Genomic DNA, 20,986 nt, shown 5'->3' with positions numbered 1-20,986 from the left:
ATATAATTTATAATTTTAGAGATTTTGTTTTTGTGTGTTTTTGAATTACTAAACATCCATTCCTTTTTTAGTACCGCTTATTTCTCATCAGGGCTGCAAGTTGAAACATATCCCCGCTCACAAATATAGGATTTTATGAAAGTCTGAAGTCTCAAAATTTACATTCTTTAAAAAAAAGATATATAGAGGGAATGACTCCAGCTAACATGCCGATTGTGGAAACTCTAAATGAAACTCTAGCGCTTTATGTGAACAAGGCACGTTTATTTATGGCACTGTGGGAACATTATTGAACTTGGTCTTAAATTGTACTTCACATTAAAAAGTCATAAAACCTTTCACTTGCTGTAGAAACCCCAGCCATGACTCGAGGTGCCTTTTCTGTTCACACAAAGATATATTTTCCTTAAGATGATAATAAAAAAAACAGATTGTGGCCTTCTGACATGAACACAAAAATATTAATAAAAATAATAGGAGTAATTTAAATTTACCTTAATTATTGGTTATATTATTTAAAGTCATAAGTGGACACAGTGGCTATCATTTATTATTTGATTTAAAGTACTCTATCCTCAATATTGATTGCTATTCTTATCTTTACTTGCCTAGTTCATTCATGAAATATTGTGTGTCCATTTGTGCTACAGTATTAATTTTTTTCTTAACGTCTCAGGTTCAAGGATGAGCCTAATTGTGCATAGTGACGCACAACTGGCACAACTACAAGCAATGTCCTTAACTGACTTCCACCTGTGATCTGTGCTTATCTATAGTTTTGATCAGTCGGCATAAGAGAATGTATTTGCTACCACCTTCATCCAGGATGCAAAGTCTTGAGTTTAGAAAGCCACAGATGACTCATACCACCCATGTCTCAAAAAAAAAGAGCTTGTTAATTTTGTATTTAAAGTTGTGTATTTTTTTTTTCTAAAGATAATCAACATCTTATAATGACACACAGTGTCATGACATGTCATCTTGTTTTCTCTCCAATTTTGTTTTTCCCAAACCGTTTAATTTTTCCTCTGATGACTCAAGGTTGAATTTTTACTGAGGTCAAATATTATGACAGATGAATACATTTCACATGAGCCAAAAATTTAAATATGTGAAGAAATTGTGATTACAGTGAGATTTGAACTCAGAACATCTGATTGGAAAGCAGAGGTCTGCCACGAGTCTTTTTTTTTTTTTTTTTTTTTGTAGTCTAAATGTGTTGCTGTCATTTCTGTAACCCCTGAGATGACATGAATGTTTTTTTTTTTTTTTAGGTCATGTCATCGTCTATCGCATGATTCATAAGGTGTGTGGGATATGAAAGTGTATGTAATGTCACACTTTCATAGCATCTCCCGGGTTCTATAAACGATGAATTAGCAGATTTTTTTTTTTTTTTTTTACACTTTTCATACACTATATTTTGGTTAAAGATCTAACATTGCTTATTTTTATTTTTAAAATAATTGCTAAAAATATATGTAATAAAATGTATATGAAAATAATATTGCTAAAATAATAATAATGGTGCCATTCCACCAAAATCTCGCTTATCTGCTTTCATTATCTTAAACATTTGAATACTTCATGACTCAGCTGCTCGGTAGAAGGTTGCAAGGTGCAGTGCTCCATTTTACAGCTTCCTCTGTTTCGAGATGCACGTTGATAGGTCACATTGTCTTTGAACTAGTTTGGCTAATTCATGACCACAACAAACATTATACGTGGGCTGTTGGGAGTGTTGTGATGGGGGAAGAACAAACAAAGTTTAATCTGGTTTGCTCATCAAGCGAGTGGTTTTAAAATAAAAAAAAAAAAAAAGAGCCAATAAAAGGACTGTACAAGACAATAAAAAAGCTTTCTGTGAAGTTGGACCGTGTGATGATGCTTGCGGTAAGTCAAGTCTTTTTGATTATCAACTAATGTGTTCATTTTTGTATGTATTGTTCCTGAGATTTTATTTTATTTTTTTATTTTTTTTAGTTAAGGGTTGTCTTGTTTCTGGGTCTGGCTACTGCACTGCACGCCACCGACGGAGGCCCACCAAACAAAGTCCGGGTGGGTCGTAAAGGTGGACAAAAGAGAAGGACAGTGAAACTGGTGGTGGAAAATTTGCTGCATGAATCAGGCGATTTGATGGTCGCTGATTCTGTCCCAAATTTTGCCAACATCTCTCTCTCACCCTGGACTTACAAGTGAGTAAGACACATTGTATTAATATAAATAATATAACATCTAATATAGTAATATCTTTAGTAATATTTTTTAATTAACGATTAGGTTCAGCAACAGGTGGATTTAAAGTTAAAACTCATGAAAAATGAAAAAATCATGTTATTTCAAACAGACATTTCATTGTAGCACTTAATTTGTATTGTCAATACAACACTACGGTAATGTAATAATGGAACCTACTAGGCTATATAATTGTATTACCAATAATTTCTATAACTAGATACATAGAAAACTTCAAAATTTGAAATCTGAATCGAGCCTATGACTAATAATACAAATGCGATTAGACATTCAGGTACGTTCAAAGCGTGTATCTAAATCGGTTTGATGTTGGGCTGATTTGTTGTTTCTTTAAAATAAATCAACTTGAATAGTTTGGGCTTTGGAGAGTACTTAAATGTTTGTATATATGATGTTTGAACAGCTCGTGCCACGAACCAGCTCTGCTTACCAGTTCTGGGTCATGGTTATTTTCTTGTGGCACTATTCCAACCAATCTTTTTCTCCAGAGAGTCCCTTGTGCCATCTCGTCTCCCCCGGGTGCTCTCTGATGCGCGTTGTCTAACTTCCGCTTGTCTCAACCAAGACAGTGGAGAGGAGGATGCGACCTTGGAGGTCAAACCTATCAAGTACCAGGTCTTGGTTCTGCACAGGTGGGAACCTCCGTATTTATTTATTTATTTATTTATTTATTTATTTATTTATTTATTTATTTATTTATTTATATTAATTATTTTTGTTTATTTAAAATATTACATGTATTGCATACATGTGATGTAATGCAGGCTTTTTATTAGCTGCCTCTATTAAAAAAAAATTGGTAGTCATATTAACTTGACCCAGATTTTTCTCCATCTCATTGCAGAGTTTCAAACCGAAGGTCAAATAGCAACTTGACAAAGAAGAAGAAAAAGAAAATGAAGTTCAGACTAGAAATACAAACGATCACAGTGGGTTGCACATGCATAAGGCGCACTGTTTGACTTGCTTGTCACTTTCATTGTTACTAAGCTGTAATCATTTTGTCTATGTGATACTTTTTGTGTACTCTTTTCTTGCAATGTTAACAAGCCTATATAGATTTAAATATATTGCTAGATAGCCTTCATTTGAGTACTGACTAGTAAGAAATCTTTGGTGATATCTGTAAAATGTCATAAAATTGGGTGATTTTGTTCATGTGTCTGTGTATGTTCCCCTCCAGTTGTTTAAGATGAAAAACTTGTACATGAAAAAATAAAACTTGAAACTGAAAATAAATGTGTTGAGCTTGAAACTTGAAAAAATAAAAAAGATGTATTAAAAATAAAAATACTAAAAAAAAATGTTCCTTAGTTTGCAATTCTTTCAACTATTCAACTATTTTTTTTCATTAGTAAATGTAGCCACAGCCCTCAGCCCCACCTCCTGATTGGCTGATTGATCTGTGATGTCCCTTGGACTCTCCATTAGGTACACCGCCATTTTTAGGTATACAGGCCACTTCATTAGGGAAAAATCATGGTCAAAGCTTAACTGAAAGTGAAAAGTGCCACACCCGCCCTCACCCCCACTTTCTGATTGGCTGGTTGATCTGTGACATCACTTGGACACTCCATTAGGTACACCGCCATTTTCAAGTGTACCTAATAACAGGCCACTTTATTAGGGTTAATATCCTGGTCAAAGGTCACAGGTGGCAAGCTCTAGTCCTCGGGGCCGCGTTCCAATATGTTTTCCAAGTGACCCTCGTTAAGCGCACCTGCGTGAAAAGTTTTAGCTTCTTTCAGGTTAAAAAGGAGCTAAAACTTTTCACGCACCTGCACTTAACGAGGGAATCACACGGACACTCCATTAGGTACACCGCCATTTTCAAGTGTACCTAATAACAGGCCACATTATTAGGGTTAATATCCTGGTCAAAGGTCACAGGTGTCAAGCTCCAGTCCTCGAGGGGCCGCGTTCCAACATGTTTTCCAAGTGACCCTCGTTAAGTGCAGGTGCGTGAAAAGTTTTAGCTACTTTCACGTTAAAAAAGAGCTAAAACTTTTCACGCACCTGCACTTAACGAGGGAATCACACGGACACTCCATTAGGTACACCGCCATTTTCAAGTGTACCTAATAACAGGCCACTTTATTAGGGAAATATCATGGTCAAAGGTCACAGGTGTCAAGCTCTAGTCCTCGGGGCCGCATTCCAACATGTTTTCCAGGATTCCCTCGTTAAGTGCACCTGCGTGAAAAGTTTTAGCTCCTGCAGAATGTGAAAATGCTAAATCTTTTCACGCAGGTGTGTTTAACGAGGGTAACTTGGAAAACATATTGGAACGCGGCCCCTCGAGGACTGGAGGTTGACACCCCTGGTTTAAGTGAAAATTGCCACACCCGCCCTCACCCCCACCTCCTGATTGGCTGATCTGTGATGTCACATGGACACTCCATTAGGTACACCACCATTTTCAAGTGTACCTAATAACTTTAAGCATTTTTATGTACGTGTCAAGAATGTGTATTTGACTACTTGCTGTTTATTTTGGGGGACACCATCACATTACACAATGTAAAACACATACATATTGTCATAAAGCAGCTCACCAAATGTCAGATTTTTATGTTTTCATGCCCCCAAAAAATAAAAACAAGGAAAAAAACACCAGACAAGTTTTACCATAAATGTTTATTATAATAATAATAAAATAATAATAAAAGTAAATTTCAAATCAGCAATCTAATGTGAAATTGCAGTAGATATTTTGGATAACAATATTCAGGCGTATATATGCATACACGTTATTTAAAAACTACTATAAGTGTTATAAAATCAAGATTACCCAAAGAGAAGCATAATCTCTTCATCCCTTCATTCAAGATTCAAGAGTTTTTATTCGCCATGTTTGAGTGTGCCAAACAAGGAATTTGACTTCGGTACATCACGGCCTCTGTTCAACATTTAGGTGACTAACAACACTCAGGACATGTGAAAAATGACAAACATCCCCTGATCTTAAACTCCCAGGAGGGCAAGGAAAAACTCCAACTAGGGGAAATGAGAAACCTTGAGAAGAGACCACAGATGGGAGGGTCCCTCTTCCAGGATGACCAGGCTGCAATGGATGCAGAGAGGACACAGTACAAACAGTATGGACAATTCAAAAAAGGTGTGGAGAACAGGATGTTATTGCACAGCAATGACTCTGAAACTCTAAGAGTGGTGTGAGTTCATCAGAGCAACAGCCTGGGGGAAGAAGCTGTCTCTGTGTCTGCTGGTTTTGGCGCACAGAGCTCTATAACGCCGTCCGGAGGGGAGTAGTTCAAACAGACTGCAACCTGGGTGAGAAGGGTCTGTAGAGGTGTTACTTGCACATTTCCTGGTCCTGGACAGGTAAAAGTCTTGGATAGATGCAATAAAGTTAGCCGTTAGCTTGGAGAATACGTGCATAAAAGAAGTGGTGTTTCAGCGAGTGGTTCTTTCTTTCCTTGGCAAATCGTAAATCGACATTCTGCCTTACATCTTTCACGCCAGGAGGGAGACGCAACACGTTCACTGACTGATCCGCGATGAACTGGAATTGCAAATCACTCTCACTGACTAGTTCACTCACAAATCCGTTCAGTTGGTGAACAGGAAATGCAATTCACGACTCGTTCGTAAACAGGAAGTTACGTCATGTTTTTCTTCGCTTTGTTTTACGGCGAGGTGGCACCAGCTTCAATGCGCATTACCGACACCTACTGGTTGAAGTCATATGAACTGAAAAAAGAACGAATCGTTCACTCTCGTTCACTGAAAAAATCGTTCTTTTGAACGAATCGTTCACCCACGAGCCAACACTATCATCCATCCATCAGTCCATCCGTCTGTCCGTTCATTCATTCATTCATTCATTCATTCATTCATTCATTCATTCATTCATTCATTCATTCATTCGTTCGTTCGTTCATTCATTATTTTTTATATATTTATATTCTAACATGATCATATGGATGAAAATTTACCGGTGACATCTCATTAAATAAATAAAAATAATGACAACCACCAACACAATAGCATTCAGTCAAGCTGATTTTTTTTTACTGACCATGCCAAATGGATACACTCAAATCAACACAGTTTTTCCAAATTACTGTGCAAACATCTTCAGCGTTTCAAGAAAAGCCATGTAACTCGACAACTTAAGCAAATGACATCAATCTTTTCTGATCTTTTTGTATCTTTCACAAACTCACAGAGCACAGCGACACATGCCGAAGAGGAATGCCAAGAAAACTGTCCCTCAAATTTTGCATCCAAATCACCGAGATACGTGTTTATTTTATCTGTCATGTATGTATGTGTGCTTCTGAGTTGTGCTTGATAAAATAAGAGTGCAATCCGTGCTGTATATGTTTGAGACTAGTTAGCAACTACACTACATTGAATCCGCTAAAAGACCCTGAAAATTGCAAAATACAGCAGTTTAAACTCCCAAATTCGAAACAGTGTGATAAATCCCAAACGGTGACAAATTCGAACTTGAAATGAATCATTTTCACATTTCATATCCCTGGTAAGAATGCTTTTACTTTATATACAGAAGGCGCAAAAGCTAAACGTGTGTGCTTGCTAATTTCCTTTACCCTGCTACTCACTAAATAGGCAGTTAGCCCCAAGCTTGGCTAGTTAGTCTGCAGTATGAAAAAACTAAGAATTAAGCGGATTAATTATAAAAGCAGGAACAATTTTAGTAATATCATTTTTATCCTTCTATTCAATTATTTTTTACTGATTCATGTCAGTTCACATGAGGCCTGCAGAAAATTTGATGTATGATTATGCAACTTCTTTAAAAAATGCAAATAGTCAGCAATATTTTGGATACCGCTCGCATCCTCTCTATTCGGTACATGACATGTTGCTTAAAATGCCCCGTCCACCATCATCTTGAAGAAGAAAAAAAAAAAGAGAATTTTGTTCAACATTAAGCGTTAGTTAAGCTTCTTTGTACAGCTCATTCTGACATACATCAAATCTGAAAGTCTTACTTCTCTCTTCTTTTGAGTCACTTTATGAGTTCTTTTTTTTTTCCCTCCTGGATCGCTTTGCACTGCTGATTTTGAAAAAAATCAAACACAAACCATCTCTATCTACTCTTTGTGGATCTCTTCTCTCATCAGCCTTTCTTTCTCTGCGCTCATCTATCGGCAGGCCTCCTCCTTCAGCTCCTTGTTCTTCCTCACCTCCTCTGCATGTTTATCCTGCAGAGCAAACAGAGGAACGATTGGTGGCATCATCAGACCTTTTGCATTCATTAATACATTAAGGATGAGCTAATGTCTCAGCTCGCCTTCATGAATATTTCAAGATTGTTGAGGAAAAGAAAGTAAATTTTCAGTGGGGTCGCCACGGTGACAAAATGAATAGCGACAAATGCTCTACTAAATGATGTCACTAGTACCTTCTCCTGCAGCCTCTCCAACATGGCGGCCAACAAAGCCTCCCTGTTCTCCTTGTTTGCCTCCATCTTCTGCTCCAACTTCTCCTTGGCATTCTTGATGAAGTTGTTGTTCTCCTCAAAGGCCTTCTGGATCACCCCTCGCTCGTGCTCCCGCTTCTCCGCCAGGTGCTTCAGCAGCTCGGCCTCCTGACACTGCAGATGCATGTAGAACTTATGAGATCATGTCACAAAATATTCAGACTGATGGTGACTGGTACAATTTATCCATGCATGCTGAGCAAAACAGAATATTAAGCAGAAATGAATGTCTTGCTGCATAACGCATAAAAATAAAAATGGAAGGGGCTATAATTTATCTCACCTCACCTTCTCCTCCCCTTTCCGAAATGCTCATTGAAATAAGCACCTGTGTGTGTGTGTGTGTCATTGTATCACTGGCCTTTTTATGTCTGTCTTCATCATTCCTTTCTCCCTCTTCCTCCCTTTATTTCCATCCACCCGAGCACACCCTCCCTATTTCCTCTTATCTCTTGCCAACCGTTTTCCCTTTATAAATCAGTCAACACACAGAGACCAGTTCAATGCCAAGGTTACGCTTGAGTGTTTGAGTTTGTCCATCTGGCTTTGTTAACGCTTTTGTCACAGACAAGTCCAGCGCCGTACAGCATATAGTCTTTTTTTTTGGTAATTAAGTAATTCTAATTTTCATTTTACTCAGTAATAATATTACTGTACTTGTTTTTTAAAAAAAATATAATTAATAAACAATTAAAAAAACATTTAAATTAATTAATTCATTATATTATATATTATATTATTATAATATTATATTATATTCCAAGATATTTGGGAAAATTCAATTGTTCCATATAAAGCCAATCCCATCTGACAGTGGAATGGAAAACTTGACTATTCCTCTCAACATAAAATTAACAGTTGCACAGGGGCGGCGCTACATGGTGGCCAGGGGTGGCCATATCAAAGTCAATCTAAAATAAATAGTAAGTAGTTGTGCAAACTTTGTTATTGTGCTGTGTATATGGTTGTGTTATATACAGTGACACAGATGTCACTGTGTATAATTTGCCTTTCCCACCTTTCGCCTCTCTTCGGCTGCCTCGAGCTTCTTCTGGATCTCCTCCAGGGATGGGTCTCTGCGCTGAGGCATAGATGCGTTGAGCTCTGGTAAGCCGTCAAATGATGGCGGCTTCAGGATGACCTCGAAGGCCTGACCCGATGCCCTCTTGTTCAACTCTTTGACCTCCACCTCCTTAATGGCACTCCATCCCAAATCCACTGCATCTGAGATGTACAGATGATTAACTTTGACTTTATTCTTTATTTAATGTCCGATTATATTGAAGATGTGCTTTACCTTCTGCTTTGTATGTTGCCTTCTCTAGATTCTGTGGTCTAAAGCAGGCGCAAAACAGAGACACCAGGGGGAGCTCTTTCACTTTCTCTTTGTAGGCTGGTGGATACACAGAAACAAGCAGTTAATTTTTACAGTAATACCAACAGATTGGATGGCTATCAAGATAAAACAACACTTTTCAATCTACCTGCAAGAGTCATCTTCTCAGTGCTTATGTTGCTTCTGAAGGATGTCTGAGATCCTGTTCAGTCTGCAGAGGAACAAATTATGACAAAATTAAAAAAAGGAGAGCAATCTTGCAACTTTCTCCAGTTCCAAAAGCTTCATTTGAACAATAAAAGAAAGTGGAAAAGGAAAGGACAAGTCTATGAAGAACTAGGAGATATATTAGTTCTCCTGCCAGGGAGCTTCTGACAGTTTAATTAAAGACAGAGAGAAGCCAACCGAGAAAGTGAGAATGAATAATGAATTGGATTTACACACACAGACACACACTGACACACACACACCCACTCCTAATTATTGGCAGGAGAGTTTTTAGGAGAAATGTTGAATAATCATTATCGGGGAACTTCCTGGAGGAATGATGAGAATTTAGATATTCATACCCAGCAGTGACTCATACAGAAATAAATATTACTTTTGACCAGAGGCATGGCTAAGATGAAAGTGGTTCAGACATCACAGGAGTAGTTCAATTAAATCAATGATGAGACTTTTTAAAGCAGGTAACATCGCTATAACGATCCATCACTTTAAGTAAATCATTTATAAGGAAGATGATATACAACCTGATCGCAATACTCAATCATAACAACAAATAATGCAATGTAATTTGAAAAAAAAAAATAAAAATGTTGGATTAATTTGCCATGATCAACACACATACAATAGCGACCATAGTTTTATTATAATTTTATTCCTATTATTACTAGTTATTTATTGTTTCAATATCTCAAATCTTCAGTATAACAACAAAGTGACTGTAATTTTCCGTAATAACTAAAATTACATTTTTTTTTATTGCATGTCGACATGAATCACACAGCCGCTTCTCTCTGATGTAAGATCCAAGGTTTCAGATCAATGCCTCGCTTCCTGGTGGACAAGAAGGAAACCATTCATCTTTTGTTTGTCAATAAATACCAAAGGCACTTCATTAGGCACGCCTTGACAATGTAATCTAGCCATAATAATCATCCATTCATTTGTTATACCCAGTGGATTTTAGGCAAAAGGCGGGGTACACCCTTGATAATCGAATCGAAAACATGTAAAGGGGAAGATTTATGATGCAGCACTCTCGCAATGTCTGGTACTGACAAAGTGGGAATCAGTATTGTGTTATTGTGGCTGTTATATATCATTAATATTTACATTATCACTGTGTGAGAAATGAACCTAGCTGACTGCATGGAAGTCAGGCAAGTGAAGCACTACATCGTCAGCCACATTTTGATATTTTAATATTCCTTGAGTGAATCACAGCAATGGTTGCAGTATATGAGTTGCTTATACTAAAAGTTTGTCCATTGTCCCCTGTTAAATAAATAAATACTTTACTTTTTAGCATTTCTACATATAGTTCCTCAAAAACTAATTCTTCATGAATATTACAAAATTATGAAATGGAATATTTTGCTCAACCTTCCACAATCAAAAAGGAAGTGTACATTTATTCTACACTGAAAGCCTACTATCCTTTCAAAAATATTATATTTAATAGGTATAAAAAAAATCATTCTCACAATGTTTTAATTACAATAAAATCCCAAGTGCACACAGTCCAGCCATTATGAACCTTTATGAAGAAACAACCCATGACACTCATAAAGTGGGACAATTTAAAGTGCAGCCTTTTTATTTTTTTTAAATTTCACAAAAATGTCCCCTTTCTCATTAAATATACACCCATCACTGACGATTACATCATTTAAAAGCAAGATTAAATATGAAACGAGTGAACTTTTAACCACCATGACCACAGACACACACCCATTTTGCTGCATACACATACATCACACACATTCCTGTTGTTCGCCTTCATTCTACCTTTACTCCCCCAAATCAGACACAAAGCCACATCCTCACATATGAATTATCAATAATAAATGACACACACACTTTGTGGGCACATTGAGCTCTCATCATTCTCCCCATCACCCACACCCCGATTCAATCGCACTGATGAATGAAATCGCATATTTTAGTCATTATATCAAAAAATCTTCAATCAAAATCCTTCATGAAAATAGCGATGCAATCATTTATGATATAAGATTTGAGACTCACCCCCCTTCTGGCAGAGTCTTTGCTGATGCTGGACTGGCGACTTTGGTTTCCTCCGGTCTGGCAGCACAGATTCAGGCACCGGGCAACAGCATCAGCAACAGCATCACTGCTGCCTCCATGACATCACCTTGGAGAAGTCTTATTGGTCAGGGACTCTGCCAGCATCCATGGTTCTCATCCAATCAGAGAGGAGAATACGGATGCAGGAGGGAGGGCCCTCGGCTCTTTGTGTCGTCATTGAAGGGTGGGTGGCACAATCGGTGTTTTATCATCTAGCGCAGGGGTGTGTGCATTTTCAGGGGATGCAGGGGATGGGTGGCGGCGGCATGTCGGGAAATGGTCAAGCATGGACGTGTGTCAGTAAGGAAGATGCACACAGGATGCTCAATTATTTAACTCCTAATTGTAAACACTGAAAAAGTTGGAGGCGTTTATAGAGAGAAACACATGCTACTGTTGGGTAATCCTCATTAAGATATTCTTGCAACAACAAGACTTTGCTACATTAATTTATGTATTAAAAAAGTGTTTGGCTTCAAAATGACAACTTTGAAATACTTTTGATAGCAATTTTTAAAAGAAAGAAAATTACCATGGCGACCTCAGAATACTTATAAAAGATTTTTCTTTTCAGGTTGGGCAGTACTAAAGTCTACAAAAAAAATATATGCATGTACTGCAGCGTGCAAAGATGCAACTATTAAAGTTTTGCAGGTCTACACAGTTCTACTTCCTAATAGGCCCTTTAGAAACTACTTCCACATATGGGTTAGCTTACCAAAGGGCATCATTGTGAACAGCAAAAAAACGAAGTAAAAGGCACCTAAAGGAGAATTCACTGTATTAATCAAAAATCCCTCGTTTCAATGCACAATAAATGAAGGACCTATTAAATTATCTTTTTCCCTCAACAAGCAATTTTCTTTTTTTCATTATCATTGTTGGACTCATCACATCTGTATAATACATTTATGCAATACACCAGTTTGCACCTCCAATAATGATGCAACGACTACTAAATAGCACGACTAAAAATATAGGTCATGCAAAAATTCATATGGAATAATTAGCCCTGAAGTGCAAATATGAAATTGCAAACAAATAAAATGCATGTGCAGGAAAGGAAAGGAGGTCACACCCTTTGATGCTGTATTCCGCTCACAAGCTAAATGATGTCACCACACCATGCACTGACACACACGATGAAAGAGCTGCAAGTAAAAGAGTGAGGGGAGGGGGGGGCAGAGAGAGCAAATTAGAGAGCGAGAGAGAGGCACCAGGTCACATAAGGGTGTGTCCCGTCGCCGCCTCCCTTCTCTCCCCCTCGTCGCTGTCACTGATGGGAAGTGCATGTGTGCATGTCCTGGAAATGAGCTCACACCGCCAATGACAGAGTGAATACTGAGTGAGAGGAGAGAATAGGATGGAGGGGGTGGTGAGGAGGAAGTAAGATCAAAATGATCGTCTCAGTGATTCGGAGTGAGCTGAGATGAAAGCGAAAGGAGGGGAAGACCCAGGCAAGCTAGTCAGGGAACACCCAGGAGACAAAAGATTCTCGGGGGAGAGGGAATAACCCCTCCCATAGCCACCCAAAAAAGCCCCAGAGTTGCAGAATAAAAAAAAAAAAATCACACTTTACAGAAAATGCAAGGAGATGAATTTTGAAATTATAAAGAAAAAAAAGCCTTGAGGAGCAAAGTGCTGTTTGAAAAAAGCAATTATTTTGAAATAAACATCATTGAAAAGAGAAATGACTGAGTCACTTTTCAAATGTCTGCAGAGATTTGCTTGAATGATTTTGTGAGCTGATGCCAGAAAAATCAAACTGAATATCGACCCACACGCACTGAAAGCCCTCCTGGCTTTTAAATTAGCAAACACAGTTACAGTAGCGAAAGTCTTAATCTGAAGTCTGACATCATCTCTCAGGATGAGATCATCCCTGGCGTTACATCAGCGTGTGTGTCCGTGCGCAGAAAGTGTGTGCTTGTTTTTTTTTTTGTGCAGTCCACCATGTGAATCCGCTTTAGTTAATTTTAACAAACGTGTACACAAGAGTCATGTTAAGGTTATGACTCCTTAAACTAGTATAATAAATCTGGTGCTAGCGAGAGTTTATACAAAGCGTTCAGGCTAGCATTGAAGTCAAATCAGATTATTGGTCAGAAACTGGTGTGATCTAATTGAAACTGAAAGGCTTTTATCGGAATTGATTTGGAGCATCAAGTTCTAGTGTCAAGTGGAGACACCAACTTCTAATCAAGTAAACTTTTTTCATCCTCTGATTGGTCCGGCCATTTTTATTCCTCTGATTGGTTGAATTTAAAACACGCATCAATGATGGATCCTAACTAACGATTTATTTTTATCCTTTATAACTTTTCCAGGATCTTTGCGGTGCTATTTAACAACATGAATCCTAATATGGTACAGATGCCACCACACAAAAAGTGTTTGCAGCAGGTGTCAGAGGTCTTTTGCGGTGACGTGACGTTAGGACAGTTACGAGTCTCCCGGTGCCGAGAAGAGGATGTACAGGTCAGCGAGGACGAGGCATTCTTTAAAGACATATATATGGTTTCCTCCCTACATGACAAAGTATTGCTTGGGACTCCCACTGGGGGTTGGATTGATTGTCTTCAATGCTGTTATGTGGAGAGACGGAGTAAACGTACACATCCTTAGTGTTTTGGTTGTACATAAAAATCTGTGATTATTTAGCCACTAATATATATATTTATATAATATATTTATAATTAATATGATTAATTTATTTTATATATATTAAAAAATATATATATATATATACCATACTATACTAATATATACTAATATAATATAATAATAATAATAATAATATATTATTATATATATTTAGTTTATATTTTATTATTATTATATATTTTTTTCTCAGTCACCCTCTGATGTTCAGAATATAAATGCGCCCTTGACACTTTTTTGGTTCCTTTCAATGTTCTGCAGTTTCAGCAGCCACTGTCAACTAAGCTATGACTAGCGAGCCCTTGTTTGATCAAATTGTGTTCCAAAGCTGCCAGACTGCACTTGGTTTCATTTTCAGGAACGCATATCCTCATCCAAGTGCAAAGTAGGAAATACAGAGGGATCAATTCATAGCAGATGTCTGAGTCAGCTGCAGACTTTGCTGAAAGGTGACGACGATTCAGTTACTGTTTATGACCATGAGTCAAGAGTGTATTTGGCGTCATACCAAAAAAAGTGCTACTTGAACTTCTCAGGAGCATTTTGAAAAACACATTAGGTATTATTGGATTCAGATTACCCACCATTAATATCAATGCAACAAGGGACCGATAACGAAAATCGTTCTATGTAGCGTCAACATTAAAATAAAACAAATAAAATTTTGAAATGACAAATGTAGAAATATCTTTGACAAATATCTTTGACAAGTGACGTCAACCTCAGCATTAAAAACAGATCCAGGTGGTGACCTACTGAACAAACAGGAACCTTGGTAGCAATGAACTGACCTTTGACCCCTGTGGCAGAAAAGGTGAATATTTTCTCCAGGGAATGGATAAGAGCTTCCTTTTTTGTTTCCCTCCCCGGATCAACATTTGTTTGGTGGCGCCGTCATAGTCCATTTAACAAAATGTAACATCCATTAGTAAGGCTTCTGGCAACAACAACAAAAAACTAAAACATGTGCTTGTATCCTAAAAGGACAACTAAATAAATACAGCTACAAATTCAATTGTTGTGGAACTGAGCTTCGAAAATAAGAACAGGTTTCATTGCCTCGGGGCATCAAGCCAGGTACATTTAACATTTTGGCATATTTATACTGAACAGAACAGCAATAAAATCATTTGACCGTAGTGAAAGTAATTACATACGTCACTGATAGCGATATTATTCTCTCTGTTCCACATATATTGAGTAAAACATAATTTTGCATGGGTTCGGACCATTAACAAACACAGATGTGAGCTTGTGGAAAATAGAATCCCACTATCGGAACATGCCAATCCGGGTGCATACACACTCGTAAAAGAAAAGCAGACCTCTTGCACAACTTTGATCATCTTACACCTTGAAAGAGTGCGTCCCATGAATCATCGCTTTAAAGAGACGCTCGGTGGTTCAGCTGATGCGTTACATTCCTCGCATGTGCCAAATAAATTTGGGACACATGTATTGGAACTAATATGTTAAAGCTGGAAAATTGTGATCATTACTTGCAAAAGATATTTTCAGAGGTATTTTAAGTGCTTTGAATTTATTATTTCATAAGTTACACATTTCTTTGAAATATTTCCGCCCTCTTAAGGTATTATAATTAATTAATTATTTTGTTTTTTTTTAAAGTGATTTTTCAAAATACATTTAAAAAAATTTGTATTGATAAACTAAAATGCATAAAAAAAATCAGTCTGGATGTTGAATGATTGAATATCATATCCACCATAGATTTTTTTGCCTTTAATTTTTAGGTTTTTTTTTTTTTTATCAAACCGTTGATGTCCTCTCACAGAAATCAGAAGGTTTTTATTTTCTACAAAGACATCCAGTCACAGAGGTTGCTAAATTTGTCCTTCTGAAGTTTAAATCTCAGCAGGTAACACATTTTAGACTTTTTACCACTTTTAAGTCAAACAGCATCTTAAAACTCAAACAATAAGGTTGTAGAACTCTAAACACAAACTTTGTTTCAAAAGCGTCAGTAAGCTACTTTATGATAACCTTTTTCTCAGTCTGTCACTCTTCCAGCTTTTCAGTGTTTGTCACTCTAATGCAGATTTAAACACAAAAATATTAGTGAACTTGTAAAAAATAGTGACCATGAACAGTGGAAACATCCTAAAAAAAAATTTTCCCTTTGTATCTTAGATTTTACCTTTCCAGCTTCATGGTGGTTTCCCATTTAAAGACAGGAAGGATTGAGGCCTTGTTCCCCTCTCTGCCTCCTTCTCCTCTGGCTCGACATCACAGCAGCTGGATCTGCAGGGGTGCAGTAGGGGGACATGAAATATTGCATAAGTGTCAAAACGACTCCACGGATAAACTGATTGATGCATGATGTGGACACATACAGTATAGCCTTTACCAAACATCCACCCCCGAAGACAGACTCAGTCACGTGCAAGGAGGAAAAGGGCAAAAGTGAACTCTACACATTTTCCAAATGTGTAGCATGAAATATATTTCCAGACATATTAAGTCTGTCTGATTTATGTGGGCGAAAAGGTCACGTCGCGGATGAGAATACAGAAGAGTTGTAGTGGCACTTTCAGTCTAGTAAAAAACACCAAGGTTGGTATCATTCACTGTTATGGGGGACATATAACATTATTATATTATAATTAAATAATATTTTATATTTTTATATAATTAATAATATTTTAAATAAATAAATATATTATATTATATATTATTATATTATATATAAGTAGGTTTCTTGCTTGTGAAATAACCTATATTAAAATCAAGAATCAAGCATATGCACCCCAATATTTATATTTTATAAGTCAATTTTTAAACACTATCAATTTGTTACAATTGCAAACGTCTAAATATGAATGGAGGCATGAAAGCTGTAAATCAGCTAAATCAGGGGTGTCAAACTTATTTTTGTCGCGGGCTGCATCGTAGTCATAGTTTCCTTCGGAGGGCCATTAAAATTGTCAACCCAAATATGAACGTCTCATATTTTTTATAGTATCGCCTACAAGACAAACTGATAGTTTTCAAAACAAAGACTAAAAAAACTGTTCAAATATTTAAAAAATATGAATGGTAATAAAAACTGCTAGCAATATTTTTTAAGAGTGAAAACAATGTGTTATTGTAGTGTTGACATATGAATTCAATGCACAATTTGTCTTCGTGGGCCACATAAAATGATGTGGCGGGCCGGATCTGGCCCCCAGGCCTTGAGTTTGACACAGGTGCCCTAAATCATATGAATAATAACCTCTTTCATTTTTTTCCATGATCTCATGTTACATGGTAGCAAATAAATGTCTTGAAATATTTATTATGTAAGATTCCAGGTTTTCACTTCACAGAACTCATAAATACCTTGTGACTGTTTGTCAAAATGTCACAAGAGCAGCATTGAGGAAGTTTAGCATGATTGTATTGCATTATGTGGACATCAACCATTTGGGAAAGGTCAGGGTAGATATAAACACTGACATGTTTGGTAACTTAATTTCTGTCTGTATTTATTTAGTGTCAGGTATCCAGCTAAACATACACGATAACATTGCAGTGGCAGCTCTAAGCGCTCTGTTCTCAAACCAGCAGGGTTCCTCTCCTATGCACAGCAGGGGAAGCTGGCGAGGTCGTGCTCTCAAAGTTTTAATGGGCAACGTGAAGAGGTCCTGCTCAGTTGTCCCTCCATGTCATCAAGTCAATTGTTAACTCGCCGAGTCTCACACTGTGAGCTACGATTGTGGGTAACCCTGAGCAACCCGAGCCTGTAATCGTGCACTCTTGACGAGAAACATTTTGCAAGTCATTCAATTGGTTCATTTTTACCGCTATTTCTAATATTTGTTTATTCAGCTACCGTATTTTCTGGACTATAAGGCGCACCTAAAAACCTCAAATTTTCTCAAAAGCCGACAGTGCGCCTTATAGTCCAGTGCGCCTTATAGTCCGGTGCGCCTTACATAACGACAAAGTTTCAAAATGGGCCATTCATTGAAAGTGCGCCTTATAGTCCGGAAAATACAGTACTCTTTGATAATAGGTGTCAAACTCATGGCCTGGGGACCAAATACGGCCCACCACGTCATTTAATGTGGCCCGCGAAGACAAATTTTGCATCGACTTTTGTCTCCACTTCGCTTGCAATTTTTATCACCATTTGTCTTTTTAAAATATTTGAACAGTTTTTACTCGTCTCTGATTTCAAAAATAGTTATTCATCAGTTTGTTTTGTAGCTTATACTGTATATAGAAAATATTGACGATCATAATGGCCCTCCGAGGGTAACTATGACTACGATGCTGCTTGAGAGACTTTCCCTCATGATAGAACAAGCTTTTTCTGTAAAGTACCAATTTTGGAGCAGAGGAATTTTCCAAAGATAAAGTTGAAGTCACAACTGCAGTACTCAGACAACACAACAAAGTGAGAATAATCAAACGCAATCTGAAAGGAAGCGAACGAATAAAAGCAAGTCGGAATCGGGAGATCTCAAAAACTTTGCACAGCTGCTGCATTTATTAAAAAGCATGAGGGAGACATAACAGTGAATGAGAAGAGCATTTGGTGATCCAAGTGATGTCTGGCTTGCTCGAGGTGCCTGCTGGTATCGTAACTTCAAATGCATTCATGGATAGACACGCCTAACTGAAAATGTAAATCCAAGACGTTTTGTGTCGATAATCAGGCCTTTGCTGACGTTTATCAGAGAGGAAAATGTGTGTCTGATACTCCAAAACCTTCCACAATGTTGCTTTATTGGTGTTTTTATCATCCACCCACACTTGGTGGTCTACCCACAATACAGAGCTCGATAGTATCAAATGTGTTTTAAAATGATGTTTGACCTTTTTAACAAGAGCTAAATGATGTATTGGGATTATTTTACAAAATCGGTGAGGCAGGAAGTGAAATAAAGATAATTGAATGATGTATAGAGTGACTTAAAAGGGAAAAGTCAACATTTTATTTCAACGATTTTTATGAAGCACTGATAAATTCGCTCGTGCCGGGAGATTTATTTGAATTGGCGTTTGATCATTCGAAGGTGATGTCATTGAATGAGCGCTGCCCGTGATAACTCTGACAGCTTTGTTCACCAGTTCTCAGGGATAAAAGAAAGAACACCCATTTTATCTGATTCTTTTGCTCCGGTCAATGATGACTACTCTTCCCACACAGTTGGCATCCACCGAGCTCACCATTCGCCAATGTTCCCGGCACGTTCACTCATGGAAAATCCCATCATCATCATCATCATCATCATCATGACTCAATAAAAATCTTATTTTGCCTGTGAGAGCAAGAGTTAGAATAACAGTAGAAATTGGGTTTTTTTGTTTGCTCCTATACATGGTCATTTAATTTTTTTTTTTATTGTAAAAAGCATTACTATACTTGGTCAAGTTTTTTAATAATAAAAAAAATATATAGTATATATACGTATATATAAAAAATTAAAAAAATTATATATATATATATATATATATATATATATATATATATATATATATATATTTATTACTAATATATATACACGTATATATATTATGCAAATAACATCGCTGTTTATTCTTCATCAGTTATTTGACTGTTAATCAGTTTGTAAAACTCAGCACTGCCACCTGTAGAAAAGAATTGGAAGTATAATTTAGAACACTTTTTAAAATAAAATATTCTCTAAGTCTTGAATACTATTATCAAGAAAACTGTGAAATATAGATTTAACGGTGCATGCAAATAAAAGTGATAGAACTGAAATAGCAATAGCAAAATTCCATATTTTTGTGACAATTAAAAATAGTTGTTATTAAAAAAAATATATCAGGAACTGTATCAAGCCAAAACTTATTTCGTCTTTTTCCGTTTTTCTTCTCAGTGCATACACGTTTGTCACTTGTATTATGCCCTCAGGGAGGGTCACTGTATTGGTCATTTTGCTTCTGTAGCCCCATTGAGAGGAACAAATTGCGAACACTGGCATGTTGTCTGCAAATACTAACCTTTCAGATGCTAAAAAACTGTCTAGGTGTGTTGGTAGCACTGTTCATTCAGGACTTATGTTTCCATTCCATGAAATATCAGTCCTATGTCGTGCTCCGTCATGTTGGCTGCTGCTCTCCATGCAGTCAGGGCAGTGGGCGTTAAGAACCTAAAGATGAATGCTGGGCTTTGTGCACTGCCATGTGTAGGACGCCATGAAGGAAAGAACGTGGTTCAAAACACATGGAATTCCTAACAATTCCACTGTAAAGTTTTGTCATATCCAAGAACCTGTCGGAGTTTGGAAATCCAACACGCTGCCGTGTCTACAGTAGCTTCTCATGGGATTCTAGGTAGGCCCGTGTTACCTTTGGATGGAGTTTCACTATCATGGTCCGGCTACAAGCACGGGGCGGCACCGCTGGCGGTTTCCGGGACGGTCCTCTCCTCCCTCCACCCAGCACATTCAAATATACTTCTGTGTCTTTGCCTCTTTTTTTTTCTTTTTTTTATTAGAAGCAGAACACACACACAAAGGAGGTCTTTCTTCTCTGTTGCTTTTTTAACTCTCATTAAAGCTGCTCCCTCCTGCCAGGATTATACGGCAGCAAGAGGGGAGGCTGGTGATTGGCAAGCTTGAGCAGAATTCAGTCAAGCACAAGAAGACTTTGAATTTTCAATTCTGGACATTCCCTTCTAGGGAGAAAGGTCAATTTTGGGATCGCTTATAAAAGTGGGATTACTGGATTAACTCAATTTGGTGACAATGAATCTCACTCTTTTTTTATTTCTTTTTTTTGAACTTTTTTTTGGCAGTGGCAGCCATAATAAAAGCAGTAATCCAGTCCAGGCTACTGTTGTTGCTGCTGGGAACATGAAACATATGACTTCCTGTGGGGAGATGGACCTACCTGACATTACATTTGGATACAACTGTGTCAATGTTTTTCCACCAAAATGGGTATTGGAACTGCAGATTTGTATTATC

The 20,986-nt window shown here is 37.4% G+C and overlaps 2 protein-coding genes across 3 annotated transcripts in view; one reads left to right on the top strand and one right to left on the bottom strand.

The window, feature by feature from the left end:
- Nucleotides 1–19: 19 nt before the first annotated feature.
- il17a/f3 (interleukin 17a/f3) lies at nucleotides 20–3,523 on the top strand. The gene is made up of 4 exons (XM_088361555.1): nucleotides 20–1,893; nucleotides 1,984–2,195; nucleotides 2,745–2,888; nucleotides 3,101–3,523. The coding sequence occupies exons 1-4, from the start codon at nucleotides 1,882–1,884 to the stop codon at nucleotides 3,216–3,218; spliced, it is 486 nt and encodes a 161-aa protein (XP_088217681.1). The 5' UTR covers nucleotides 20–1,881; the 3' UTR covers nucleotides 3,219–3,523.
- A 2,743-nt stretch (nucleotides 3,524–6,266) lies between these two features.
- Nucleotides 6,267–20,986, bottom strand: part of stmn4 (stathmin-like 4) — a 40,977-nt gene continuing 26,257 nt past the window's right edge. The window contains exons 2-7 of one of the 2 annotated variants that reach the window (XM_088362754.1): nucleotides 16,198–16,301; nucleotides 9,214–9,276; nucleotides 9,027–9,122; nucleotides 8,748–8,953; nucleotides 7,652–7,843; nucleotides 6,267–7,451 (exon numbers count right to left, since the gene is read on the bottom strand). In XM_088362754.1, the coding sequence (XP_088218880.1) occupies nucleotides 7,392–7,451; nucleotides 7,652–7,843; nucleotides 8,748–8,953; nucleotides 9,027–9,122; nucleotides 9,214–9,226 (567 nt within the window). In that variant the 5' untranslated portion in view covers nucleotides 9,227–9,276; nucleotides 16,198–16,301 and the 3' untranslated portion in view covers nucleotides 6,267–7,391. Of the gene's footprint in view, nucleotides 7,452–7,651; nucleotides 7,844–8,747; nucleotides 8,954–9,026; nucleotides 9,123–9,213; nucleotides 9,277–11,318; nucleotides 11,456–16,197; nucleotides 16,302–20,986 lie in introns of those variants that run through there. The other variant, XM_088362752.1, reaches the window with a different exon arrangement.

Source organism: Syngnathus floridae, chromosome 19 (assembly GCF_059516105.1).
Source record: "Syngnathus floridae isolate MCC-2025c chromosome 19, RoL_Sflo_1.0, whole genome shotgun sequence".
NCBI classification, from domain to species: domain Eukaryota; kingdom Metazoa; phylum Chordata; class Actinopteri; order Syngnathiformes; family Syngnathidae; genus Syngnathus; species Syngnathus floridae.
This window is presented reverse-complemented; position numbering and strand designations above follow the sequence as displayed.

Coding starts and splice junctions, on each gene's coding strand:
- il17a/f3 (XM_088361555.1), top strand. Junction 2,196..2,744: donor CTCTCACCCTGGACTTACAA/GTGAGTAAGACA, acceptor CTTTTTCTCCAG/AGAGTCCCTTGTGCCATCTC. Junction 2,889..3,100: donor CAGGTCTTGGTTCTGCACAG/GTGGGAACCTCC, acceptor ATCTCATTGCAG/AGTTTCAAACCGAAGGTCAA.